Genomic DNA, 27,882 nt, shown 5'->3' with positions numbered 1-27,882 from the left:
GGCTATTGCTCCATTTTATTTGAACTGAGTTGGTTCTTTCTGTTGTCTTCTGTTCCTAGAATTAAAATTGCTAGGTGTATTTCCCTCTTCCTCCCTATGTGAACACTAAAAATTTTGGGGTTGATTCCAAAACATTTTAGTCTTGTTCCCCATTACTGAAGATAAATTTGGTATTTTCTAGTAGGAACAGTATTCTTCTGTTTTGTTGTGTGGACAGCAGTTGTGGTTTGTTCTCAAGTTCTCATCCATGTGCTACATATGTGTACACGGTCACTTTCTCTGGTTTTTCACTCCAGCTGGAAAAATTGAGGGAAAACACTTCTAGTAAAGGTTGGATTTGTGCCAATTCTGTTGTGGTTTTTTTTTTTTAAACAGAAGAAAAGCTGCAGGCTGAAATGCATGATTGATAATCAAATATTAGTACTATCTCAGTTATAAATATATTTGTGAGATAATTTTAGTCCAAAGAAGATAATTTGAGGAAAGTTTTTGTTTTATACTTTTGTTTTTCTTTATGGCACATAGCTTACATTTATGAAACTGTAAAAATGCAACTGATAATTTTTAAAGAAAAGGGAATAGGGGATGGCGATGAAATCTGGAGTGCAAAATGAGAGTGCTTTCAAATTAGGATAAGATACATACATTTCAATAGTAATTTCAGTTTGTGGATGAAGTAAATATGCTTGTTCAACTAGAATTAGAAGATATACGGATATTTAAAAACATTTGACCTGAGCTCTTATATATAGAAAGACTGCAAAATAATAAGCTGTTTTAAAACTGATATAGTTTAAAAAAATTTTTTTGAAAGAATGCATTGGTATCCAACTTCACCAGTTCATTAGCAATATATCAAACATGCTGATTTAATAGTTCTCATTTTACTGTTTTTTAAAGACAAGATGTTTAAGCAGTTTATACAGATAAAATACTCAAGTCTGTCTTCTTGCCTTTAAAAAAAAAAGGGCATTTAAGCTGTTGCTGAAAAAGTGCTGAAAGAAATGTTGGAGAGTGAAAAGTGTACGTACTCAGGCAGCAGGAGTGAATAGTTCTGCTTGCAGTCATGATCCCGTTTTCTGCAGTTTGTACACTGTACACACAATGTGTTAGGTTCACATCTCTGCCTTCAAAAATTTTAAGTGATCAAAAATATGAATATTTTCTCATTGTTTTAATAATTTCCTGATAAAATTCTGTACATAGTTGAACACTTTTATGTGTAGTTAAAAAACATCACATCTTAATGCAGTATGCAAAATTTTTTTTCCTATCTTTGCAAGGTTAGACAAATAACAAAAATTGTTAAATGCACATGTAGCAGTCTTCATCTGTGATTACATTTGGTCTCTTTCTACAGCAGCGCTGGTTTATGGTATGTGGTCTCAGCATCTTCATGCTACTTATTTTTGCCCTCTTCCTTGTGCTGGTGCAAGAGTATGTTTGGCAGCTGATCCAGCTGAAATGTTGCTCAACAATAAATATAACAGTCTGTGCTGACATAAGAGAGGGGAGTATGTAGTGCCAAGAAAGAGTAACTGAGGATAGGGGGAAATGAGGACCGCAGGACTTCTTGAAGTAGCAGTTCTGGTTTGTGCTGGCTTACTGAGAGCTTTGGAAAACCAAGTGAGACAAATTAATTCATGGTTTAAAACAGAATCGGAAATCTTCCAGAGGGCAAGACTGGAACCATTGGTTTTCCTGCCTGTTTCATGTTCATTGAGCCATACTTCTGAGAAATTATACAAACAACAGTAAAATATGGATATCATGGAAATATTTCTGCTGAAAGATCAGGTCTGTATTCTAGGAGGCATGAACCTTTAGAAGTAATATGTTATCTTTGGACACGCATGCATTATTCCATCAATAGATGGATTTATTCATTTGATTGCCCTTTAGTTTTGTCATGTAGTAATGACAGAGCTGTCTTTCTCATATTTATGTAGTAGTCTGGCATTTGGCCTTCCTGAATTCTTTTTGTTGTGCAGATGTGCGATTTCAGTATTGATTCCCTTATTTTAAATAAAGTAGAAATTTATTGTGCAGGTATAAATTAGTGTTTATGTTGATGTAGCCTGTCTCTTATCTAATGGTGTGTGTGTGTGCAATCCAGCGTAGAAGATGTAGAGAAAGTAGTTTTAAGAACTACAGTAATGTTATTTTCTCAATCTAGGTTGTGTGTTTTCTTTATGTGGAAGTAGAGGACGTCCTGACTCTTGAATGGAGTCACAGTAGGCTTAGAACCCAGGGTCAGTGAAAAGCAAACCAGCCTACAGCTGAACAAAAACTGCATGGACTTTTTTTAAACCTTATTTTAAATTTGTTCCAACACAGTTCATTTTTTTTAATCAGTTCAGCCTTAAATTGTAGTATACTGACTGATTTAAAGAAGTCTTAAAACTTTGATGCCAGATTAACTACAACTTTGCAAAAGTAGTTCCTGAACTTTAAAAAAAAAAATTTTTTTTTGACGTACATACTGCTTTAAATGTGTTAAACGGCATATGAACTGACAGTCCTAGAGAAATCTTATCTTCACGCAGACTGACAAATGAGTTATTTCTGCCTGCCCTTTCCTTCCTCTTTGGAGGCAATAATGGAAAGATATCCAAGTAATCTAACCACATTAACAAGCAATTGCAGCATGGCTAATGCAAGGGAGCTATTGCTTATGTAAACCAAAAGTTGGTTCCAAAATTCTCTTGTACAATTGCTGGTAGGGTTTGGATTCAACAGGATCACGTATCTACACTGAGGAGAGAAGGCAGGAAGAAGTAAAACATGCAAATATGATACTGGCTGTTAAAAACTAATTGCTTTAGTGCTGCTTCTGACAGCAGGGCGGGTCAGAACATGGAAGTGAGATGGCAAATGCTATGGAGTTTGTGGCAAGTATATCAGCTTTACAGACTCTTCAGCCCTGCAGAGGAGGGAAGAGTGGAATACACGAACTGTAGCGGCAGATAAGCAGATACAGAGTAGTCACAAGTTTTTCATGCTGTGTTGCCAAATAATGTGTGTGTAATCATGCACCATTGTATTAGGTTCCTGTGCAAAGTTGTTTTCCTTGAGTTAGCAGAGGGTGCAGTTTCATGATTTTATGTAAGCTGATCCAGGACAGTGCTGCTCTGTGCTCACATCAGGTTTTCCACCCCCTCTCTCCCCTTTTGGTTTGTACTGATCCTTTTTCGCTTGTCTGTGTATGCATTTATGGGTTAGTTTTAGCTGGATCAGTACTGTACCTTCCCATTGTGACTGCTGGTGTGCATTCGTGACTCTTTATATATTATCTCAGGTTAGCATTAGGTTAGCTTAATCCGGTTGTAAAACTGCTTCCTTAGATATGGATTTTGCCTTGTGCAAATACTTGCACGTGCTGTCTAAAAACAGATACGGGGTAGAAATAAGAACTCTGTATTGCACTCTATAGAAATTTTTGAGGGTTTTTTTTAGGGAAAATGTGCTTGTTTTTCTGACTTAAAATTTTCTTCCAAGCTTTCTTACATCTTTTTGAACTCTCTGGTAGTCATTTATCTTCTATTGTTGTAATGAATGAAAACATCTTTGAGCCTGTGAACAATGGACCAAAGCATCCCTTCTGGGAAACTGAATTTTCTATATACGAAGAAAAATGTCGAACTTTGGATGTGTGGAGTTTGTGCATTCCTCAAACTGTATTTAAGATTTTGGCTGGTTTTACGCTAAGAAAATGATGGTTAACGTTTTACTGGTTCTGTATTCTAGCAAAGCAGTTCCAGCGACATGCGATCTATATTGGTTGTTGCTGCTGTTCCCCTGGATTGGAATAAGCTGTGGGGAGGGGCTCGAGGGGGAAGCATGCATTTACTTGTGTAGTAGCATTTATGTTGCCAGTTTTTACCAATCATAGCTGTGTTTATCAAATCATGATGTTGAATGACAGTGCTGTGGCAGTAGTATGCTGTAGTGTACATCTGACCTTCAGTCTCTGATTTAGGAACTGACATTATTGCCAATAACCGGTTATTTGCTTTGTAAAATGAGGTAGAGTCAAGTAAGATCTGCGCTCCTCAATATAAACCAAGTTAGTAAGCTTCCAGTGAGTACTGAAAGATGTGATTGTAGACTGTACAGCCTAATATATGCATTTGTGGGTGTACAGAAATCAGAAGGACGATATGTATTTTATGCAGTTCAAGATTCAGTAACTAATGCATCAGACTGCTTCAGAGGATTACTACTCTAGAAAAGCGGTGGTTTAAAAAAAAAAAAAAAAATTCTACCAAGCTGGGCTCATTACCCTGGATTTAAATGTACATTACAATTGTTATAAGGCAGAAGGGGAGGGATCTTTCATTTTATTCTTGATTACTTAGTCCATAGTAGCTCATGCATGTAAGAAGTGGTGGAGCACAAATAAAGATGAATAAAAGAAGTTAAGCAGCTTTAATGACAACAAATGACCACCTCCTGTTTTCAGGTGCTTTTAAGAGGTTTAAATGAGATACTTGTTCAATAATCCTATTGAGACACAGTGAGGCTTTTGAAATACTTTCTATAGTGTTGAAAACTGGTGAAACTCTAGCGCTCTGTAGTATATAGCAACTTGAAGAAGAAGATACTAAAACCTGACTTTGTCACATCCTTTTTCTGTTATTTTAAATTTCCTTTGTAGCAAAGATATATATGGGTGCTTAAGTGATAATGTGGATGACCATATCAAGTATTTTCTAAATGTATAACATTTTGCTTATCACTACATTTCTTTTTTCCTTTTTGTTCCCCTTCCAGTTTCTTCGAATATGTGCCGATCTTTTCCGCTTGGTCCCTTTCCTAGTTTTTCTTGTTGTCCCATTTATGGAATTTTTGCTTCCAGTAGCTCTTAAGTTGTTCCCCAATATGCTTCCCTCTACATTTGAGACAAAGTCTAAAAAGGTAAGTGGATCTGAATTTATAATCCAGTAATATGTTTTGGAAAAATTAGAACTTTCTTTGGTAAAGAAATAAATTAGAAATGGTATCTAGGAAATGCTTTTGTCTTTATTTATGTTGTTTTGATGATCTTGCTGTTAACATCTAATAATGAAACAGTGCCACCCTGTTTTACCTTTTTATATGTGCAGGTGCTTAGCTATCAGGGCTGTAAGCTTCTCTTGTCTTTTTCCCTATCTTTATTTCTATTTTCTATGACCCTGACAAAGCAGAAATGAAAGCTCTGAAACTCTCTTTTTCTAGTTGGTATTAAAATGGGCAGACTTTGTTTTAACATTTGTAGTCCTTATTCTTGATGCAAGATTTTTTTGTAGGTATACTAAATATTTAAAAAGCTTCTGATCATTGTTTTGTTTAAACTTAATTTCTTTTAGTTAAGTTTTCTGGGAATTGTTTAGAGCTTTGTAAAAACAAACCAAAAAGCCCAAAAAGTTTTCACTTTCAGAGCACAAAATGTGGTTCGTACATAGTGAGCTCCCAGTCAGTCACAGATAAAATCAATCATGATTGTATACTTGGCTCTAAGTAACCATTACGTTCTAGTCCTGTGATAAATTCCTCTTTCTTTGGATCAGATGTAGTGTAGGATTTCTGTGCTGGATACAAGAGTTGAGAATTACCCAAACCAAAGTTGGTTAGTTTCTAATTTTTTTTGTTACTAATTCAGAGGGTGCATGTTAGTTTTAGCAGGTGAGGCCTCTCATGCTGCACTTCACTCTGTTGGCATTGCATCTAATGCTTCATGGAGCTTTGAGCTGATCAACCTATTTTTCGGTGTGATTTGGGAATCTTTGGTAAGAGTGAATGTCCTCTTGTGATGTGTGTATATTACAGCAGAAGTTCAGAAGTACTCCACATAACTTGTCTGAGGGCAGAAGAAGTGGTATTTAGTGCACATATTTCAAGAAAGAACTTTTAAAACCAAGTATTTTTTTTAACAGGAGGAAAGATTGAAGAAAGAATTGAGAGTAAAGCTTGAATTGGCTAAATTCCTTCAAGACACAATTGAGGAAATGGCCTTAAAAAATAAAGCAGCCAAAGGAAATGTTACAAAAGATTTTTCAACATTCTTTCAAAAGGTAAAAATTTTTTAAAAATGTATTTTTCTCTTCCTACCAAAAAAATAGCTTGGTGTTTTGTTTGGTCTATAGTAATCATCAGGTACCTTTACTGTATTGGATTTGAAGTGAACAGGATGTAACAGGTTTTTTAGGATGGATTTCTTTTTTGCAAGTAATACTTCAGTGTGCTGAAGTTTTACTGTTCTTAGCTTTGGTATTCTGGCTGGTACTTTCACTCTCTGTTTGATTCTAGAAGCAGCATATTTCTGCTCATTTGCTTCTCGTTCTCTTATTTTGTTAATAAGTTAATTCTAACATCAAAAATTATGCGCTCAGGATACTCATGTATTTTTTGACCTCTTTTTTTGAACATTGGGTCTAAAAAGTGGGAGAAAGTTATTTCCTAATTAACTGATTAAAACTTGGTGGGGGAAAAGTAAAATTTTTTTGTCAAATTTAATTCTGCTGATAAAAACAGTTTTTTAGATGCATGGCTGCTATACTGCTGAAATCCTTTCCGGTAGTGACTAGAATGTGGTATAATCTGGGGTTTTGCTGGAATGTGAGTGCTGTGCTTGGTACAAAATTTTTCTATTCACAAGCAGTTGCTGACACAGAAACTAAATGTCAGATATCTGCCTCCTACATTGATGGCCTTTAGGTTTGATAGTGTTTCCTTTCACCAAGTTGTAGGTAAGGGCAAGGTATTCCCTGGAGAGATGAAAAATACCTTCTTAAATCTTCTCAGGATGGGGTTTATCTCAGTCCGCTCATGCTTCTGATTTCTCTTAATCGTGGGGCTGTTGAGTAAAAGATCGAGCCAACAACCATCACCAGGTGCTTTGTTGAAAGTAAGAGTGTAGTCCCTTCCTTTGGGGAGAGTATGTATTTGCACAGAAAAAGGCACAAAAGCCTGGGGATTTCAGACCTGAACTTTACAAGTCCTGTCAGCTAGCTTGAGCTTTTCCTGCTTGTCAGTGCTGAGAATAAAGTTTTAAAGGGTGGAGTAATAAGATCATGTTGATAGTGCTGCGTAGGTTACCTTAGATAATGATATTGGGAGGTTTTGCCAGTTGGTATCTGCTTGCAAAGTCCATGTACTTTGAAGCTTCTAGGCAATCATCTGTTTCTGTTCCTTTTCAGCTGCAGAAAATTTTAAATGGTTAGTTATAGCAGTTAGTAGCTGAAGAACTGACGCTGCAGACTCTGGGAGCATGCCACTGCCATGCTTCATGTTTGGAACATTTCATTTTCTTCTGAAAGAACTGCTACTGGGAATTTACATTTGGCGGTTAATTTCTGTGGAAATAAATGACGTATCACTCCACATTTGCTGGAGGAAGTCCCAAGTTCCTCTGACTAAAAAGAAGTTTCAAACCCTGCATTTCTTATGTGTGGGTGTGCTTTTTACAGCTATATATTCTTCATTTGTGTCATGGAGACAGACTTTATTGATCTCACTTCACTGTACTAGATAATAAATGTCAGAGCAAGAAGAAGCTTAAATGTTTCCCACCTTTTTGCTATTCTTTTATAGCTGCTTCTGCAGTGAAGTACTTGATGCTGCAAGAACCATTGATTACAGGCTTAAATTCTGGAATTCTGCAGCAAGCACATTATCTGTGTTGTTTTGTAGCTAGTGATGTCCTAGAAAGTTTCAGTTTGTGCTGTCAATATGCTTGGCTTTGCCAAAATTCAGCTTTAAACAAGGAAGAAAATACTTTCTATATTTTTAAAGTTCCATTTTTGGCTCCTGTAGTGAAGGAGCTTGTGAAGGGGAACATCAAGGCCTTTGACATTTCTTTGTCTGAGTTGGTTTCTCTGCTACACAAGTATCCTGGAGGTTAATGGACTCAAGACCATCTTGTCTTCCAAATTTTTATCTTTTCCTGTAGTCAGTAGCTGTTCACTAAAAGATTTGAGTTGGCACGTAAAATGGGTAGGCATAATAAATCAGGCTGTGTAGGTAATGTTAGGTTTTCAGACTGTACTTGATGTCACTTAGCTTGTGTTTTCTTTACAGGGCTTAAAAAAAGGTAGAGGGATTGGGAAAGGTGGTTTTTGGATATCTACGTACTTACTGTTTAGACTGAAGGTGTTAAGTGACTGAGAGTACTTCATTGTTCTATAGATTTTGGATTCAGTAATATCACTAATAAGCACTTGATGGTATACTGAAAATAGAAAAATCAACTTTTATACAGGTGATAATGTTTTAGCATGACCTGATGAGACTAGGGAATGATTTTTTTTTTTTCTACTTCTTTGAACTGTTATTTCTGCTTCCAGTATTTGGATTTAATTACTGTGAAGTGCCGTTTGGCAACATGTAACTTAAAAGCTTAACTTTGCATTTGTACGAGCAGTTACATAGAACCTTCCATCAAGAAGAATGCAGAGTCCTTTCCCAAGTAGTGGTTTATACTTTGGAATAACTTGCAAGTACAAGGGTATTTGCATTGACATGCTGCAGAACAGCTAGGAACTGGAAGCAAAACAGTATTGTAACAAATGTGGTTGTGGAGAAAATATAGGTAGGTAAGTGTCCAAATCTGTGTTTCACAGGGATACCAATGTTGCAAAATTTTTGCAATTGGATGTACTTCTCACTTTATCTTCACAGGGTGATGCTTTTAATATGCTTTTATGTTTAGTAAGTATGGTACCAGAAAGAATACTTGCCAGTGTGACTTCTGTAGCAACTATTTATTCACTCAGATATATAATTTTTTTTTTTGAAGTATCTCATGGCAGTGCCAGCTCAGATAGACCTGCTCATTAGTATACAGATGCACCTAATTTTTGTTTTTGTTAGTTTTATCTTAAATATATTACGCAATATTGTTGGAAACTATCAACAACCATAAACTCTTTTGCCTTTTATACTGAATAAGGGGTTTTTTTAAAATTTCTTTCATGTCTTGTGTCCTATTTCCGATCCCAAAATTGATGCAAAGTACTTGACAAAGGAGAAGAATATTTTTATTTATCAAAATAATGCTCAACCATAACATTTGCTTTGAAAAGCTTGGTGTGTGTTTGTTTTTTCTTACAGATCAGGGAAACTGGCGAAAGACCCAGTAATGAGGAGATCTTAAGGTTCTCTAAACTGTTTGAAGATGAGTTGACTCTGGACAATCTAACCAGGCCTCAGTTGGTGGCGCTTTGTAAATTGTTGGAACTTCAGTCAATTGGGACAAATAACTTTCTCCGCTTCCAGCTGACTATGAGGCTGAGAAGCATAAAAGCAGATGACAAAGTGAGTAATTCTAAATAGGCACTGGTTAATAATTTTGACATGTAAGAGTAATGAGCGTGTGTGGCTATATGTATGTTGTTGTAGGCGTTTTCCTTTTTTTTTTCTTTATTGTCTTATTTTTGAGGTAATTTAGAACGAAAAGACTTGAAGAACTTAAAATCAGAAGTGTCCTTATTTGTAAAGAAAAAGCTGACGTTTTTTAATCTACCATTAATTGCGATGAAAATAATTATGTTACAAAGAAAAGCATTTCTATGAAACTATAATTTGTAAGGGAGCTGACAGAAATAAATAACTTGAAGACTGACATTACCATTATGGAGCTGTTAAGACTATAGTATATAATGTTCACTGTTTAAAAAGTGGAGGCTATTTTGTGTTATCACAGCAGCCTCTAGTGGCCATTGTAAAAATACGGACTTCTGGGTGTGCATTGATGGTGGTTCCTCAGTTTTGAGCTGTTACATGCTAAAGTTTATTTTACACTTTGTGCAGCTGATTGCTGAAGAAGGAGTTGATAGCCTGACTGTTAAAGAACTGCAGGCAGCTTGTCGTGCCCGAGGTATGAGAGCTCTTGGTGTGACAGAGGAGCGTCTCAAGGAACAGCTTAAACAGGTATGAGTTTGCAAGACTGACTACACGCACCTAACTTCAGTTGCTAGCTCTGATTTTTGTTATGATTCTGAGAAGTCATTTTGCTTCTGTTCTCATTAAAGGCTTGGCTAAAACAGTCTTTCTCCTTAATAAGCTTTTTGTCATGTGTACTGTGTAAGTATGTAGTAGCAGTGAGTTTCTGGCTTTTTACTGGGCCATTATGTTTTAATGATGCAAATAGATACTTAGACTTAAACATATCTGAAATACGTTTGCAATTTTGGCAGTTTGTCTTGTTAATTATTTGTATTAATCTGTAAAGAACTTTTTCTCCAAGTAGATCAGTTCTTTGTCTTTTGGTGTTGCCTGGTTTAGAGGAAGATGCATGTGAAACAAAATAATTTTTCAAATATTCATTCAATACTTCTTGAAATACTTCGTCAAACAAAATACTTCTTCATATATTTCAATGCAATTGCTGTAATTCTTGGCTGCTTACAGCCTGTAGTTGCTGTGCTAGGATACTGACTGGTAAGTAGTGGTAAAAAAAATTAGTATTTACTTTTTTGTGTATGCTTGACTTGATCTGTAAAAAAGAAAAAATTCCAAAAGTTGAAGGTTTGTTTTGTGTATTGCATTTACAGTGGTTAGATCTGCACCTGAACCAGGAAATCCCTACTTCGTTGCTTATTTTATCCAGAGCCATGTATCTTCCAGATACCCTTTCTCCAGCTGATCAGCTCAAAACAACACTTCAGACACTACCAGAGAGTGTTGTAAGTATTGATGTACATAGTCTGTAACCAGCTTTCAGTATCATCACTGAAAATCTGTTCAGAGAAGTAGATGTTCGTCTTGGTTCCTTTCTATTCCTTGAAAAGCTAAACCATGGATATGTTTATTTGAGTGACCTTCAAACACAGAAGAAATTGGCTTATATTTGGAGGGGCCTGAGAATAAAGCATATAAAAGGCAATATTTAATTGCATTTAATATTTAATTGCATGACAGTAGACAGTAATGGCATAAGAAGATTTAGAATACACTTCTTACTTATATAAAAAACAATCTATGCTCCGGGCAATATAAAGATATTAATACATGAAAATGTTGATGCTCTTGTGTAGAGCAAGAAATGATCTGAGTAGACTACTGGTAGTCTTGAGAGAAAGGGAATGAAGAATATGTACGATTTCAGGGTGGAAAGTTCTCGTTTTCAAAGAAAGAGAATCATCTTTTTCTGAGAAATGCAAAAAATAGGGTAACTTTTGGGGGTTTTAACTATATTCATTAGCATACCTGTACTACCTATCTGAATAAGGATATATGAACTTACATTATGTAGACATAGATATATATACACACATATAGACTTTAATAGACTTCTTACATTATTTTTAGGCCAAAGAGGCTCAAGTCAAAGTGGCAGAAGTTGAAGGTGAAAAAGTAGATAACAAAGCACGTCTGGAAGCAACACTTCAGGAAGAGGAAGCCATCAGAAAAGAAAATGAAGAAAAAGAGATGGAAAGATTGTCTGAAGCTGCAGAGAAAGCCAAAGAAACCCTTCAAGTTGCAGCCATGGTAAGTTCTGCTCTCAATTATTGAGAAATAAATGTCAGTGATGTAAAAACTAGCATGTTATGAGTTATTGCCTCTGCTCTGGGTGTTGCCTGCAAGAAACTGGACTTTAAGTCCACATATGGAAGATGTGGGAGAATATTAAAACAGACTGCAGCACAGAAGGGTTCACAGTGAAACATAAAAGATTGTCTCAGTCTTACATATCTTTATCTTTCCTCTTAATTAGACTAATAAAATAAACCCTTTATTCTTCTAGCAAAGGTGGTGGGTTTTTTGTTTTTTTTTTTCATTTCCCCCACCGCATACTTTAAATTTATTTATCTTTGGCTCTTTCTATTTTGTCATTAACCTGATAATGTCATCGTATAATACTTGAGTGTAAGAACTGCTGGTGTGCTTTACTGGTGAATTAAGCCTCAGGAGCTCACAGGCATAGTTCATTAAGTGCAAGTGCGTATTTTAATTTGAAACCACTCAATATGTTGCAGTTTTTTAACGTTGTCTTCTCATAAAAACATCTATGTCTATTTTGGCAACTATTTCTATTTTGAGAAGTAACTCTTTACTGATGCTAACACAGATAATGTTGTCTTTGTTTTAATTAAAACTTCATGGGTCTTTCAAATTTAGAAAGATGTGGAATCAGCAGTAGATCTTGAAGCAGCTGCTCTGCAAGTTAAAAAAAGTCAGATGGCTATGGATACTGAACAAGAACTGGCAAGGGCAGATATGGCGATGCACTCAGAGACACTGAAAGATACAGCACCAGTCTTGGAAGGCATTAAGGTAATCTGGATAACTGTACATTTTTATACTTTTTAATGTAAAGATTCAAAACATCCATGTAAGAGCCATGATAAGTTGCCTGGCTGTCCTTCAGTTTTAACCCTCTCGCCACGTTCTATCAGTTAAAAAAAGCTAATTAGTAGATTGCAAATTCTTAACCACCAATGCAGAAATTGAAGTCAGCACAAAACATCTCTGAGTATCTCCTTTATCTATCTCTGTTAATGAAACTCATATACCTATTTTGGAGGGCATTTGCACTGGCTGTAGACATAATGGATCTGTGCATGTTTAATCTGTGTATAGTTAACACATGAGGAGGGAGAGGGCAAGAGTAGGTAAAGATGAGTGTTCCCTTCTTTTGAAGGGTGTAGCTAAGACCAAAGGATTAAGTAAGGAAGTAGGTTCGGACTAGACTGTACTAGATTTGTATTGACTTCCTCTTCTAAACTGATATGGACAGTGTATGTATGCTATAAAAACTTTTTAGTGTACACTTTTACTATTTCTTTAGTATGATGTTGAACATAATTTATACCACTGTTGAAGTAACAGGTTAATTTCTAGGATTAGCATGCTTTGTTGTGATCAGAGCATGCTGGTTTTAATCATTTACTACCTGCCTAGCTTATAGCTCCTCAGATTCTTCTCCTTGCCCTTATTGAAGATAGGGACATCTGCTTTCTTCCAGTCCTCAGGAATCTTCCCTGATGATCATGTCCTTTCAAAGGTAATGGAGAGTGGCCTCTTGGTGACGTCAAACAACTCCCTCAGCACTTGTGGTTGTATCTCATTAAGTCTCATGGACTTGTGTGCGTTCAGTTTGTTTAAATGTTCTCTAACCTGATCCTCCTGCACTGATGGTAGATCTTCCTTACTCCAGACTTCCCTATTGGTCTTAAAGACCTGGGATTCCTGAAGGCCAGTCTTATCAGTAAAGACTGAGGAGGGCATTGACTACCTCTGCCTTTTCCATGTCCTTTTGCATCAGGTTCCTTGTTCCGTTCAGCAGCAAGCCCATGTTTTCTCTTGTCTTCCTTTTGGTCCCAATGTACTTGTAGCCCTGTATGTTATGGAGTGTTTTGACTGTCTAGAGTTTGATGATGGTGATGATAGGGTTGAGTGTTTATGGGTAAGAATCAGGGGGAAGGCCAATAAGGCAGATAGCATGGTGGGAGTCTGTTACAGACCACCCAACCAGGTTGAAGAGGCAGATGAAATATTCTATAAGCAGCTGGGAGAAGTCTCACAATTGCTAGCCCTTGTTCTTGTGGGGGACTTCAACTTAGCAGATGTCTGCTGGATATACCATACAGCAGAGAGGGAACAGTCCACGAGGTTCCTGCAGTGTGTGGAAGATCGTAACTTCCTGACACAGCTGGTGAGGGAGCCTACTAGGGAAGGTGCCCCGCTGGACCTGTTGTTTGTAAACAAAGAAGGACTTGTGGGTGACGTGATGGTTGGAGGCTGTCTTGGGCACAGCGATCATGAAATGATAGAGTGTTTGATTCTTGGAGAAGTGAAGAAGTGGGGTCAGCAGAACTGCTACCTTGGACTTCCGGAGGGCAGAGTTTGGCCTCTTTAGGAGCCTGGTTGAGAGAGTCCCTTGGGAGGCAGTCCTGAAGGGCAAAGGAGTCCAGGAAGGCTGGACATTCTTCAAGAAGGAAATCTTAAAGGCGCAGGAGCAGTCAGTCCCCATGTGCCAAAAGACGAGCCGGCGGGGAAGACGACTGGCCTGGCTGAAGAGAGAGCTTTGGCTGGGACTCAGGAAAGAAAGGAGAGTATATGACCTTTGGAAGAAGGGGCAGGCAGCTCAGGAGGACTAGAAGGATATCATGAGGTCATGCAGGGAGAAAATGAGAAGGGCCAAGGCCCACCTAGACCTTAATCTGGCTACTGCCATAAAAGACAATAAAAAATGTTTCTATAAATACATTAGCAACAAAAGGAGGGCTAAGGAGAATCTCCATCCTTTATTGGACGCAGGGGGAAATATAGTGACAGAGGATGAGGAAAAGGCTGAGGTACTTGATGCCTTCTTTGCTTCAGTCTTTAAGAGTAAGACCAGTTGTCCTCTGGGTACCCAGGCCCCTGAGCTGGAAGACAGGGATGGGGAGCAGAATGCAGTCCCCATAACCCAAGGGGAAATGGTTAGCGACCTGCTACCCCACTTAGACACGCACAAGTCTATGGGGCCGGATGGGATCCACCCAAGGGTACTGAGGGAGCTGGCGGAAGTGCTCACCAAGCCACTCTCAATCCTTTATCAGCAGTCCTGGCTAACCGGGGAGGTCCCAGTTGACTGGAGGTTAGCAAATGTGATGCCCATCTACAAGAAGGGCTGGAAGGAGGATCCGGGGAGCTACAGGCCTGTCAGCCTGACCTCGGTGCCGGGGAAGGTTATGGAGCAGATTGTCTTGAGTGCCACCACATGGCACGTACAGGACAACCAGATGATCAGGCCCAGTCAGCATGGGTTTATGAAAGGCAGGTCCTGCTTGACCAACCTGATGTCCTTCTATGGCAAGGTGACCTGCTTAGTGGATGAGGGAAAGGCTGTGGATGTTGTCTGCCTGACTTCAGTAAAGCCTTTGACACCATTTCCCACAGCATTCTCCTGGAGAAACTGGCTGCTCATGGCTTGGACAGGTGTACTGTTCACTGGGTAAAGAACTGGCTGGATGGCCGGGCCCAAAGAGTTGTGGTGAATGGAGTTAACTCCAGCTGGCGGCCGGTCACAAGTGGTGTTCCCCAGGGCTCAGTATTGAGGCCAGTTCTGTTTAATATCTTTATCAATGATCTGGACAAGGGGATTGAGTGCACCCTCAGAAAGTTTGCAGACAACGCCAAGTTGGGTGGGAGTGTGATCTGCTTGAGGGTAGGAAGGATCTGCAGAGGGATCTGGGCAGGCTGGATCGATGGGCTGAGGCCAATTGTATGGGATTTAACAAGGCCAAGGGCTGGGTCCTGTTCTTGGGTCACAACAACCCCATGCAATGCTACAGGCTTGGGGAAGAGTGGCTGGAAAGCTGCCCAGCGGAAAAGGACCTGGGGGTGTTGGTCAACAGGCGGCTGAATATGAGCCAGCAGTGTGCCCAGGTGGCCAAGAAGGCCAATAGCATCCTGGCTTGTATCAGCAATAGTGTGGCCAGCAGGACTACGGAAGTGATCGTCCCCTTGCACTCAGCACTGGTGAGGCCGCACCTCGAATGCTGTGTTCAGTTTTGGGCCCCTCACTACAAGAAAGACACTGAGGTGCTGGAGCGTGTCCAGAGAAGGGCAACGAAGCTGGTGAAGGGTCTAGAGCAGAAGTCTGATGAGGAGCGGCTGAGGGAACTGGGGTTGTTCAGCCTGGAGAAAAGGAGGCTGAGGGGAGACCTTACTGCTCTGGACAACTGCCTGAAAGGAGGTTGTAGTGAGGTGGGTGTCAGTCTCTTCTCCCAAGTAACTAGCAGTAGGACAAGAGGAAATGGCCTCAAGTTGTGCCAGGGGAGGTTTAGATTGAATATTAGGAAAAATTTCTTCCCTGAAAGGGTTGTCAAGCATTGGAAGAGGCTGCCCAGGGAAGTGGTGGAGTCACCATCCCTGGAGGTATTTAAAGGACGTGTAGATGTGGTGCTTAGGGACATGGTTTAGTGGTGGACTTGGCAGTGTTAGGTTAATGGTTGTTCTTGATGATCTTAAAGGTCTTTGCCAACCTAAAGTATTCTGTGTAGAAGCCCTTCTTGTTGCCCTTCATGTCCTTCACCAGATTTAACTCCAGGTGGGCTTTGGCTTTCCTGAACCCATCCATGCATGCTGGGACAGTGTCTGTGTATTCCTTCTGGGTCACCTGTCCCTGCTTCCACCTCTTGTATGCTTCCTTTTCATGTTTCGGTTGTACTTTGAGTTTTATTTGTAGCTGAGCCCTTTATTTTTGTCTATGAGGTTTGACATCAGGATTTTTCTCAGTCCCAGTGTTACTTTGCAGAATAACAACATTAATTTAAAATGAATGTTTTAAGTAGAAAAATATTTTCAATTTTCCTGGACAGCATCATTATCTACCTGCTATTATTACAACATTGTTTAGTTTAGAATGCAGCCAAGAAGGTTTTAATGCTAATAAAAAATGGAACTAATCCACATTGAAATAGTGCATTGTTTTGTGATGAGTTAGCTTGCTCAGCTGACTGCGTAGCTGATAGTGATGGCTGTAGCTGATATGGCTGCATGATAGTGCAGCCATGAGGAATGCCATGGGAGGGAGGCAGGCAAGGCTGGGATTATCTCGTTTGGAAGCAGCAAGGGTGTGTGATGTTGCAGCTAGCTTAGACTGCCACATCTGGCATAGCATTCACAGTGCTGCCTGCCATGCCACCAATGCCATGAGAATGTATGACACTGGGCCACAAGTAGGACTTCTTCAACAGCCCTAACTGATAAGAGGAAACAAGAAGTAAAGTTAGCGTGGCGTTTCTTAACTGAGGTTACAGTGAGAGTTGTCCCCTAAAGATGCTCCCAAAGATTTTAAACACCATGGAGTACATTCTTGTCTCTTAGAGGAAAACTGTAAGACTGCCAGCTTCTTGAATATGACTGATTTTATTTGAGGCAGAGGAATTTGTTTCCAAACTGCTTGCTTTTTATTTCCCTTCCCCCCCCCCCCCCCCCCCCCAAGGTGAACTATAGATACTGTATTAAAATGAGAAGTGAGGTTGATGCCTAGATGCTAACAGTACCCTGAAACTCCTTCTGAGTTGACGAAGGGGCTGGATGCTTAGTTTGTGAACTGTTCTGTAGCTGTTTCTTGGAAGCATATCATCCATCTGCTCTGTGTTTCTGGCATCCTTGTTTGCACATGTCTTTCTGTACTCCACTTATGTGGCTGTTCAGAGTTTAGCCATTCAAAATAAAAGCTGGCGTCTGGGTAAGATTAATATGCTAACTGTAGCTAGTATTATGAGATTTTAGCATTTTTAATGAATTGTCTTGAAGTCTTATTTTTTAAGTATTCAGTTGGGGGTTAGATCTTTATTCTCAGCTTTTAAAGAGGCAGGTATACTTCACAAACTCTGGATTTCCATTCTCATTCTCACAAAGGCTGTTGAAGATAACTTTGCTCCAGCTCAACTTCCTGAACTTTGCTCTGCAAATTTTTGTGTAACTTATCTTTCCTGTGCATAGTGAATCATTTCTCAGTTGTTTGGATTTTTCACCCAGCAAAGGAGGAAGTAAAACATTCTTAAATGAGACAATTAGGTATAGAATTTCAAATATCCAAAACTCACCTACCTACTGAATCACATTAGGTGCACTTAAAAAATATGTACCATAGCAAACTAATTGCCTTAGCATTTAAGATCTTTGCATTAGCTTCAAAATGCGGATCTCTACATTAGCCCCAAAATGGCTCTGACAATATTGACTCCGAACATGGAAAAAAATCTTGAGTCTCTCTTTTCTGGTAAAAGACCCGAAATCTTTGAGGGAAATCACAAATGTGTCTTTCACTAATTTGTATATATTTTCTGTTACAGGGTGAGGAAATCACTAAGGAGGAGATTGACATGCTGAGTGATGCTTGCACCAAGCTACAGGAACAGAAAAAATCACTAACAAAGGAAAAAGAGGAGCTTGAGGAATTGAAGGGTGATATCCAGGAGTATAATGAGGTGAAGAATGGGGCATGGAAGTTCTTTTTTTATTTCTGTTCATGTTTAGTTTTAGCATAAGTGATCCACAAATTTGAAGATTATCTTGCTTGGATGTCTGTTAGCCTGTAATTGGTAGTTGAGTGCATGAATTTTGTATGGGACAGTGCAGAGCCTCATTCGTATAACATGTTCAAAGCCTAGTTAAAATCATTGGAGTAGTTCCCACCAGATGAGAATCCTGTTCCTGCTTTTATTGCCAGGGTGACCAGACTAACAGGTGCTGACTAACTGCTGCGTGCTGCAGTTCTTTCTTATCAAGCATAGATGTCAGTATTACAGATACTTCAAGTTCAGTAAAATTAATCTTATCCAATCTTATGAAAGATGTGGAAAATAACATTCAAGGGGTGCATGAAAAAGGCAGGAGTGTTGGAATTTGTTGTTCTAATTCCAGTTTGGCTTTATATGTCTATACATTTGCATTTCATTTACAAATGGCTCCTGTCTTGAAATGCTAGTCGAAGTCAGTAGTGTCTCTTGTTGAGAATTCACATCGACAAAAGCTTTTCTCTCTCTTGACCACTTCTTTTAGGATTTGCAAGAGATAAAAGAGCTCTCTAAAACTGGCCAGGAAGAGGTAGTGGAAGAGTCAAAGGCAAGCAAACGATTGACCAAGAGGGTGAACCGAATGATTGGTCAGATAGACAAAATTATTAATGAATTAGAGACAAGTCAAAAGACAGTGGATGTAAAGCTGGACAGTGGTGATAGTCCTCCTGCTGGGTAAGTGACTTGAGAGCACTGAATTTGTCTCTGTTCATCCACAGTCTTGCTTTTGTCTAATGTGTGATTAGAAAAGAATTAGCAAATAAGTGGTTTAGAATGTTAAGATAATTTATTTTTAAAATAAATTAAGAAAATTGTGCTGTGGATTTTCTGTCTTCTAAGGTATGTTAAATATGGTTGAAATGATAAAGGAAAAAAGCAGGTATAATTCCCCAGATGCTAGTCCTGAGGGGGTTCTGAAAGTCTAAGTGTCAGTATCTTATCTTGTTCATGCCTCTAGCACTAATGGTGATGCAGGTGAAATCATGCCTTTAGTCATGCTCCTCATGCAGTAGGTTTGCTCTGTGTCATTGATTGAAAAGGTGCGCAACAGTATGGTAAGCATATTCATGTTTGTTCTTTAGTAGTGAAGATGTCAGTGAGGAAAAAAATTGCAGTAAAGCCTATTCTGTCTCTGGAGAGAAATGGGGGAACAGGTCTAATGGAAGTAAGGAGATAATTTTACATGGTCCCTTTCCAAAAATTTGCTTAATTTCAACTTTGACACACTTGCAGATTTTCAAAGAAAGATCTTTCTTGATAGTTTAATTGAAAAGTTCATTTATCACCACTTCTCCAGGTCTTAATGTTACTGGAGAGTCTTTCAGGCAATCATATGTTGAACAGTCATACATTGCATGTTACAGGCACCGAAATGCCTAAAAACTGTGACTGTAATTCTCACAGTTTGTGATTATGAATTTTGTATTAATCTAGTTTATGCTTGCACCATTTTGTGTGATTCATTAAGAGAGCTTCCCAGCTTCCATAGAGCATAACCTAAACAGAAATAAGGATTCTGCTTTTGTTGCTTCCAAACTTGTTTTTTCCAGTCCCCAGGGCAAACGGTCATTTGTTTCAGATTTTGTGTAATAAGATTAGGGCAGCCATATGAATGGTGCTGAGTTGTTGTTGATCAAAACCGTCCGAATTTGTAAATTAAAATATAGAATCTTCTTGTACTGAAAGTAATTATAGTTTATGTAATGGTTTTGTGGATAATTTTGTAGGTGATTGTGGATGACTGAAAATTTATTAGTTTAAATATTGCTTAATTGTCAAAGGCTTGGTTTTTAACCTTCAAGTTGGTGGAGTCATTACCAAGCCATCAAGGGTCACAGAACGACACAAGTCCAGGACGTTTAGTAGCAGCTTGAGAAATACTCCTTGAATAAAAGTCAGTCTGTGCCCAGAGGTTAGGGACAGGTATGGAGCTAGGACTATACTGATAAAGCCCTTGTGTTTAATATTTTTTGGGTTCACTTCTCCTGCACTTCTGCTTGACCTGTGCTGGAAGATAGTTCTTCAAACTAACAAAACTACATAAGCAAGCAGAGGCTTTAAGTTGCAGAAGACAGACAACTTTAGCTTCATGAGATCAGTAAGCAGACACTGGAAACATCTGAAACCTGCTAGTCACGATGTCAAGTTTAGTCCTTTCTTCTACAAAGTCTGTTCCTTGATAGGAGCAAATGAAGCCTATTTTAACGAAACAGCTAAATTGCTAAAGCAATTAGTTCTAAGCTTTTGTTTTCCTGTGACTTTCAGTAATTTAGTGTAGGCCAGCCTCTCTAAATAAAAGGATGACAGGTGCATGGCACTGCATCTTTGGTCAATGGGGGCGGGGGAGCAAAGGGCATTAGAGACACAGTCTGGGAAGCACAGAAATTGTTCTAAACTTTATTTCACATGCTACTGGATACATGTATTTGTGCAATAAAGCATGTGGAAACCAAAAGCCTGAGATGTGATGGTAAGGTAAAGATTCATTTGAAATCTGCTTGCTGATCAGTAACTCATTTTTGCTTTTTTGCATTCTGTTCAGGATTATAAATAAATAAATAATGTTTTTACAAATGACCTGCAGTGTAGTGACTTTCAGTACTGTCTTTTGTCAACTTTACTCCTTTGGAGTAACTGCTTGCCATGTACAGATTGTGCTTCCTCTTCAGGGAGAATCTCATCAGTATTGCTGAGCTAATTAATGCGATGAAACAAATTCAGAAGATTCCAGAGGAGAAGCTAACTAGGATTGCAGAGGCACTAGATGAAAACAAGGATGGCAAAATTGATATAGATAATGTTGTTAAGGTAAGTTTGTGGACTACTGAAAGAAAATAAGGCTAGCCATCCTTCAAACATTGCACCTGTTTTGACTTAAATTCATATTGCTGTCTTTTGCAAGAGTCTTTACTTGATGGCAGTGAGGTTTTTGGTAATGTATTGTAAATAGATCTTATATTATATATTAGCATCTTCAGAATTTGTATGGCTATTTTGGGGGAAAAATAAAATCTCTATCCTGCATCTGTTGCCCATGTTACCTTTAAAACTGTAGGTTTTCCTGTATGCCTATGTCAAGTTCTGTAAAATGCGGTATTTTTGTGGTGCTACTTATGAATGGGAGGGAGGATGGGAAGGAGCTTTAGAAGAAGTACTTTAGGAATACTGCTATTACCCAAAATCTTGACATAATGCATATAGATATACTTTATGTCAACACAAGATAATAGCTTCTCTTGCCTACTTGTATACCTTACATATTTCATTGAGACCTGTATTTCCTATACTTGAAAGACATCAGACCATCAGTTGTCCTTTAGGTCCTTTGTAAACGACCTGTGTTCTTTGCCCGATTTGTCATGTTTTCTCATTTTGCAGAACATTCTCAGGTTTTCGCTGCATTTCTCCTTCATTTTCTTGCTCCTTTTTTACTTGGTAAATTTAGAGATGTCCTGAAACTTACTTCCTTGCAAGTAATTTTCCTACTCAATACAGAAATAGGACTTAAACTGTGGCCAGCTAGAAAATACAGTATCAGCCTTTTGAAACACATTTTTCCTCTCTACTGAAGTTGTCCCAGTGGTGATTATCTTGCCTGTTGCTCTGAACAGCCATTGTACATTTAGCAACACAGGTAAAATGTACTTATTAATTCTGCATGTAATGCAGAATAATTCTAGGAACTTGAGGAGCTATGCTAAGAATACATTTGTACAAAAAGCTGTATAAAGGAATTTGGAATCACCTGCTAAATTATTTTTTCATTTTGCTTTCGGAAAGGCCTACCCCCCTCTACTTTTAAGTTTTTGTAAATTTGTGCCTAATTAGTACAGGAGGTCTTTTTGATAAGATTAAGCCTATAAAATAAGTATTGTCTTAAATACTATTTCAGCAGGTACTGAATCTAAGCTTTCCATTGGAACAGATATAATGAATGGGTCTGTTTTACTTTAAAATGTGAGTCTTTGTGTGCTGAGGTCAAAAGTTCTAGATAATTTGCTTTAAGTTTTAGCTTTTTTTTTAATACCATGTTTAATACTATGGATATGTTTGAGGCACTGGTGGTGGTTTGAATTTGTGTTTCGTGTAAGAAAAAATGTTGTTTTTCTTGAACATGAGAAAACTAATTACTTTTTTTGTCTTAACAAAGTTTATGATACAAAAATGCCTCAATCATGTAAAAACTAAATGCCCTCTCAATTTCATTTTATGTTCATGTAGGTAGTAGAACTGATTGACAAAGAAGATATTGATATTGGCACCAGTCAGGTTGCTGAGATTATGGCACTGCTTCAAAAAGAAGAAAAGCTGGAAGAGAAAGAGAAAGCAAAGGAAAAGCATGATAAAGAAGCTGCGGAAGCAAAGAATTAAGCTTCAGATTCTGAAGCTAATCCCAGTTGTAACCAAAACCTTGTATATCTTTGTGTCTAATGGCTACATATTACTTGAGCTTTGTGATTATGGGAAGTGTTTTGAGCTGATTCTAGTAATAAATCATAGATTTGTTTTCTGACATATGGAATGAAATTTCCATTCATCAAAGAAGTGATTTACTGTCATTCCATACAGACGAAAACAAAATATGCTTCTTTAGCAGTGCTCCTGCCCACAAAATCATGTATTTGCACTCGTTGTGGTACAGTGATCCATTAAACTTGCAACTTTCCTGCATAAATTAAGTGTATCTATCATGGAAAAATGTTTCTCATGTATTTTCTTTCATCATTACATGGGGCCCAACCTTGCTCTGCTTCTACCTTTTAGCTTTTTCAGAATTTAATACAAACTTTCCCTTCCGTCACAATATTATATATTTTGTAACCTGTTAGTGAAGATTCTATGGCTTCAGTAGTAGCTCTTCAGATTGAGTTTTATTTAAGCTAAATATCACTAAGCTGCTGCCTCACTGACAGAGAATGTGTCATTATAATCACTTCTATGAATTCATGATTATTATTTTTTTTTCTGTTGAAGGGAAAATCAGATTTATTTTTCCCTAGAATGGAAACTTCCCATGAAGTTTGCTTCTTATGGGTGCCTTAAATTTCCGAAGTCTAGGGAGTAGAGGATGTTGCTTCTACTCAAAATTCCATGAATTACTAAAGCATTGGAATCACAGGAGCCTTTAAAATAGTTTCAGAACACAATCTGTCACACAGTAAAGTGAGTTAAAGTGTTTGTCTAAATAGCAAAATGAAATCATAAGGGGAAAATGTCAGTTGTGATCTTTTTGCATATATTTTTTAAAAATGCAGTTATCTTTGCATGTTTGTTTTTTCATCTCATAACTATTTATACCATAACTAGTTCTCTTACCTCTCAATTTTCATCTCAGGTATAAAATCACTAACCAGGTATAGTCAAAGTACATAAATACTTTCATCTCATGGCCTTGCTTACTGTGCAGTCAACAAGTCATATCTGGTATTGCCAGTGCTTTGATTACATCATGGGCTTTCTAATTAATTGCTTATAGTTACTGTCTTTTAACTGTGTGATTAAATACTGACAGTAGGTCAAGGTTTATTCATTAATGTCTGTCCTTAGTAGTAAACTCTTAAGTTTAAAAAGTAAAATACCAACTCGGGGATGTTCCATAATTCCTGGTAGCCTAAATTTTCCACTCTTTCTTAAAATCTGTTCTGAAATACACAGTGTGACTTGAACCAGCAGGGTTGTGGTTTGTTGTTTAGTTTTATTTTTATTTTGCACCCAGTATTATAAAATATATGAACGGTCTTGATTTTATGTACACTATAGAGAGCACATCTTACAATGGTGCTGTACACAATGATGTTGAGGTGGGCAGTTAGTACTTAATGCTTTTAGTCGTAGTTGCATATTTACATAGAAAATGATTACTCCCAAGCGTATTTCAGCATAATGTCATGTTCAGTATTTATCTAGATTGGCTAAATTATTTGTAAAAACTTATATGAAGTTAGTGGAACAAAAAAAGTTTTGACAGTCTCATGGCTTGCATGATGGACCATTGTATTTAGTTGTTTCCAGAGCAAGATGTACAGGAAGATGTACAGTACAATTAATTCTAGAAGAAGGGTCAGTGTTCAAGTATTGAGTTCACATTCTGTACAGTTTGCAAAGAAAGCTGCTTACAGTAAGAACCTGAGAATTACTGTAATTGTATCTGAAGTGTAAAATTGCTGTGACAAACCTGAAATTTCAAATCAGTACAATCTTTGTAGTTAATGTACCCCTAAACAAGGGGGCTGTTCTCTTCCTCATAAATCGAGATTAACTTGGAGATTTCAGCATGAAAGTTGGTTTGCAGATTTTGAAGACAGGACTTCACTAGGTGCTTTTTTAGGCCAAAACTTAGCTTAGATGAAAATGCAAGAGTAAATCTAATTTCACAAAAATACAATTTAAAAACTAATTTTACATTATATAATTTACAATTAGAATTAATGGGCTTTGAAGTATGCTAAATTTTGCAGTTGCATATCTTCAATTTGAAAACAATGTATAATGATCTTACTTGACATTCCTGAAACATGATAAAGATACTCTAGAATTGTCTGCTACCTTTCGTGGAATATCAAAAACCTAAGAATTGTATGCACTTGAATGCATGCAAGTTTAAAACAGGAAAGTAGCAGAAAAAGCTGTTTTCAAAGACTTATTGATTAAAGTTTTACAGAGCTTTAACTGTCCTTATAGTAAATTATCTGATTGTAGTATTTGGGAGTTTAAGACACTTTCTTGCTGTTCTTTTACTGTGTTTACTGTTCACTTAAATTTTTTGTGGATTAAATAAGAAGGGAGCCAAAAATAGCTGATTTTTTTAATGAAGAACGTCCTGATTAAAATAATTGTGATACATTTATTGAACACTTTTAGGTTTTGGACTTGTTTGAAATTTGGCATATTGTGAAATTTTAACAGGTTATGTAAAATACATTTAAATGTCAATCACAAATGTCAGTTTTCCCGTTACCTAAAGTGTTTAAAGGACATACTCATCAACCATAGCAAAGCATTTTCATGGGGAATATTTTCCTTCTGATGTTGAAAGTAGGCAAACCCATGACAGCTGGGCTTGAACAACACATGTTCTGCAAGCTTAAAAAGATTAGGAAGCCTTCGGTGATTCCCGTTTACCCGGTTTTGAACCTTCCCAAGCAGCTCTGTCCAGGCAATACGGACAACCCCAGCAAATCGGTGGCTTGAGGACTAGCTTCAGATAACGTGTTTTGTTGTCTTTCGTGTTGACCAAAAAAAACCAGGAGCTGCAGTACTTCCAGAGAAATGATGACTTCCGAGTGTACAGTAACTGGTCAGAATTTATTCCTGAATGAATATTTAATCAGGAGATGTAAATATTTGTTTAAATAATTAAAGGATGTGTGAGATTTTGGTGACCTTGTGACTTACACAGGCAAAGCCTCTAAGCTCAGAGTTAGGTAATCGGTAAGACCATTGTTGGGGGTTGTTTCAAATGCAAATAAGATCAGATTTTAATTATAAACTATTCAGGGGAAAAAATGTAAAACGTAAAAAGCTTTTGAAAAAATCAATTTAGCAACAGGGACGAGAAGTAAAGTAGGATGTAATTTCTTTTTCCCCTTCAAAACAAGCAGGTTATAGGACCTATTTTATTGAAAAATTTGTTTCCATTTCATGTTAGCTCAAAAGATGCTTTTATTGAGGTTTTCATCACTGACTGCATGCTGTGAGAGTAAACCTGCCTGCAAGTTAAGTACCAGACCACTAATTTAATAGGTAGTTTGTCAGCAGGACTGCATGCAAGGTAGAGAATATTCTCTTGACAGGATAGTACCTTACACTTACATAGGCTTTGTCTGGGGAAAAAGTTACATCTTTTATACAACTCCAAAATACTTCTTGTAACTTTATATCTACATACCTTGCTAATCATTTAAACTTTAGCTACTTCAGCATGTATTTAAATACTTTTAAATTGTTTATTTGGTATATTTAATTAAAAGAATAATCCCATATTCTGTTCTTTGTATGTATTCCAAGTTTTGCTTTTCAGTTGAAGAATTTCAGCCCGTGTTAGAAATTTAAGTTGAAAATCATTTGTCTGTGCTCTGAGCATACTGGTCCTGTGTTTGCCATAATGCAGTATAAAATTTTTAAGTTAATTGGAGCTTGTGTCCTTTGTTTAGTTATAATAAATGTATCATTTTGAAACCGAATCTCTCCATTATTTTTGTGTTGCTTTTGATTATTTAGTGTTAATTTATTGCTGTTCAGATGAGATGCCAGTCACAGAGCTGGACACTGGTGAGCTGAGTATTAGAACTGAAATGTTTGGGGTAGAAGAGGGCAAGTGAAGGACAAATCTTTAAACCAGGGGGGTGGTGGGATTTGGGGGGGTGTTAATTCTTGCAGAAATTCTCTTGACGAATGTGGGACTGCTTGCCTGGTATCGTGACTTGTGCTAAACCATTCTTTGTTATATTTTAGGTATGAAAGTGGGGAGCAGTGTACTCTTTACTATAAGGAACTAATGGAAAGGTTGGCATCTATTCCAAATAGAAGTAAGTCTCCTTAGGAAGGATCCGTTTTTGGTCTTTGTCCAAGTTAGGGGGGAAAACACAGCCGAAATGGTTCCAGAGATTGATTATTTTATGCCAGGCCATGCCCCTCACCTCTGATTTTTGCAAAATTGCATGTATTCTTCTGTAATCCTAATATTCTTCACAAAGTTCATCTCTGCATACAGCAGACTTTTAAGTCTTGGGTATATCTAACAATATGCTTTTTCAGTTAAAAGCTGTTGCCTCTCCTCCTGAAGCCTTGGCAGCCTGGGTGGGAAGGCAGAGAGAGCCCGAGCCAGCAAGGTGTCCTGTGCATGTCTGGTCCCTTGGAAGTAACCTCAAACATAACTCGTATTGCTGCTGTTTTGGAAACCAGCGCTTGTCCTGGGCCAGCTGTGGTCAGCGCTTACAGAAGTGCATAGCAATAGATGATCTAGACTCAAAAGATGTGGAGGTCCTGTTGCACAGGCTTGCGTTGACAAAAGTAGTTAGTCTCCTGCCTGCTTCCAAATAGGATTTGGGAATGTGCAAACATTGACTCTACTTTCTAGTGTCAAAGTATTTCGACAGATATCTGAAAACAACCTCCTGCCTTGAGATGATTTTAAAATAACTTAATAGATAAGCTAGGTTGGGTTGCAGCTTTTTCCTTTTTTCACTTAAAGCCAAATATCAAATAAATGGCTTAAAAAGTGGCAGAACTTGTTCCTTTTAAGCTTTTGCTTTAAAAATTTCCTTTAATGATAGACTTACTTAGGGTGAATAGGACAGTGTAGTAAAACAGACTAGCAGAGAAATTGTGTCTTTGAGTTTGTAAATTAAATGTGGACAAACTGGCAAGTGCACCAGATCAGTTACCCGTGTCCGGAATGGCCAAGAAAGAGACTGACTTCTGGATCCAGTGTTGTCTTTGCTGAGATGTGTTGGTTATATCGAAGAAATTATACTCTTTTCTAAACCTTTATTGCACGTAACAATTACGCTTAGTTATTGTTACAATCTAAAGAAAAAATGGGGTTTTTTTGTGGACTCTTGCCTTGATGTAGGGGGGAAACAAAACAGTGGTACCCATGACCAAGCAGAGCCTGGCCAGTCTGGTTGGTGCGTAGGGGGTAGGTACAAGCTAAATCCAAGTCTCAGAAAACCTGAGGCTGGAAGGGACCTCCAGAGGTTGTGTAGTCCAGCCCCCTGCTCACAGCCAGGTTCCCAGGGCTGCGTCCCATCGGGGTTTGAGGACCTCCAAGGACGGAGGCTCCACCACCTCTCCACATCCTCTCTGGATGGACCTCTCCACGACCTGTGCCAGTGTTTCATCACTCAGGAATAAGAGGGGTTTTTTTCTTACGTTTCCCTTG

The 27,882-nt window shown here is 38.0% G+C and overlaps 1 protein-coding gene across 5 annotated transcripts in view; it reads left to right on the top strand.

The window, feature by feature from the left end:
• The window catches only part of LETM1 (leucine zipper and EF-hand containing transmembrane protein 1), a 31,408-nt gene extending 8,058 nt beyond the window's left edge, over positions 1-23,350 (top strand). For 3 of the 5 annotated variants that reach the window (XM_072861968.1, XM_072861963.1, XM_072861965.1), the window contains exons 4-14: positions 4,774-4,917; positions 5,916-6,053; positions 9,091-9,294; positions 9,790-9,909; positions 10,533-10,664; positions 11,290-11,469; positions 12,100-12,255; positions 17,775-17,909; positions 18,484-18,674; positions 20,651-20,807; positions 22,221-23,350. In XM_072861968.1, coding sequence (XP_072718069.1) covers positions 4,774-4,917; positions 5,916-6,053; positions 9,091-9,294; positions 9,790-9,909; positions 10,533-10,664; positions 11,290-11,469; positions 12,100-12,255; positions 17,775-17,909; positions 18,484-18,674; positions 20,651-20,807; positions 22,221-22,370 — 1,707 coding nt within the window. In that variant the 3' untranslated portion in view covers positions 22,371-23,350. The remainder of the gene's footprint in view (positions 1-4,773; positions 4,918-5,915; positions 6,054-9,090; positions 9,295-9,789; positions 9,910-10,532; positions 10,665-11,289; positions 11,470-12,099; positions 12,256-17,774; positions 17,910-18,483; positions 18,675-20,650; positions 20,808-22,220) is intronic. The other 2 variants (XM_072861964.1, XM_072861967.1) reach the window with 1 other exon arrangement.
• The last annotated feature ends 4,532 nt before the right edge of the window (positions 23,351-27,882 follow it).

This window comes from Ciconia boyciana, chromosome 5 (genome assembly GCF_034638445.1).
Source record: "Ciconia boyciana chromosome 5, ASM3463844v1, whole genome shotgun sequence".
In the NCBI taxonomy this organism is placed as follows: domain Eukaryota; kingdom Metazoa; phylum Chordata; class Aves; order Ciconiiformes; family Ciconiidae; genus Ciconia; species Ciconia boyciana.
Note: the sequence above shows the minus strand (reverse complement) of the source record. Positions and strands in the feature narration are given on the sequence as shown.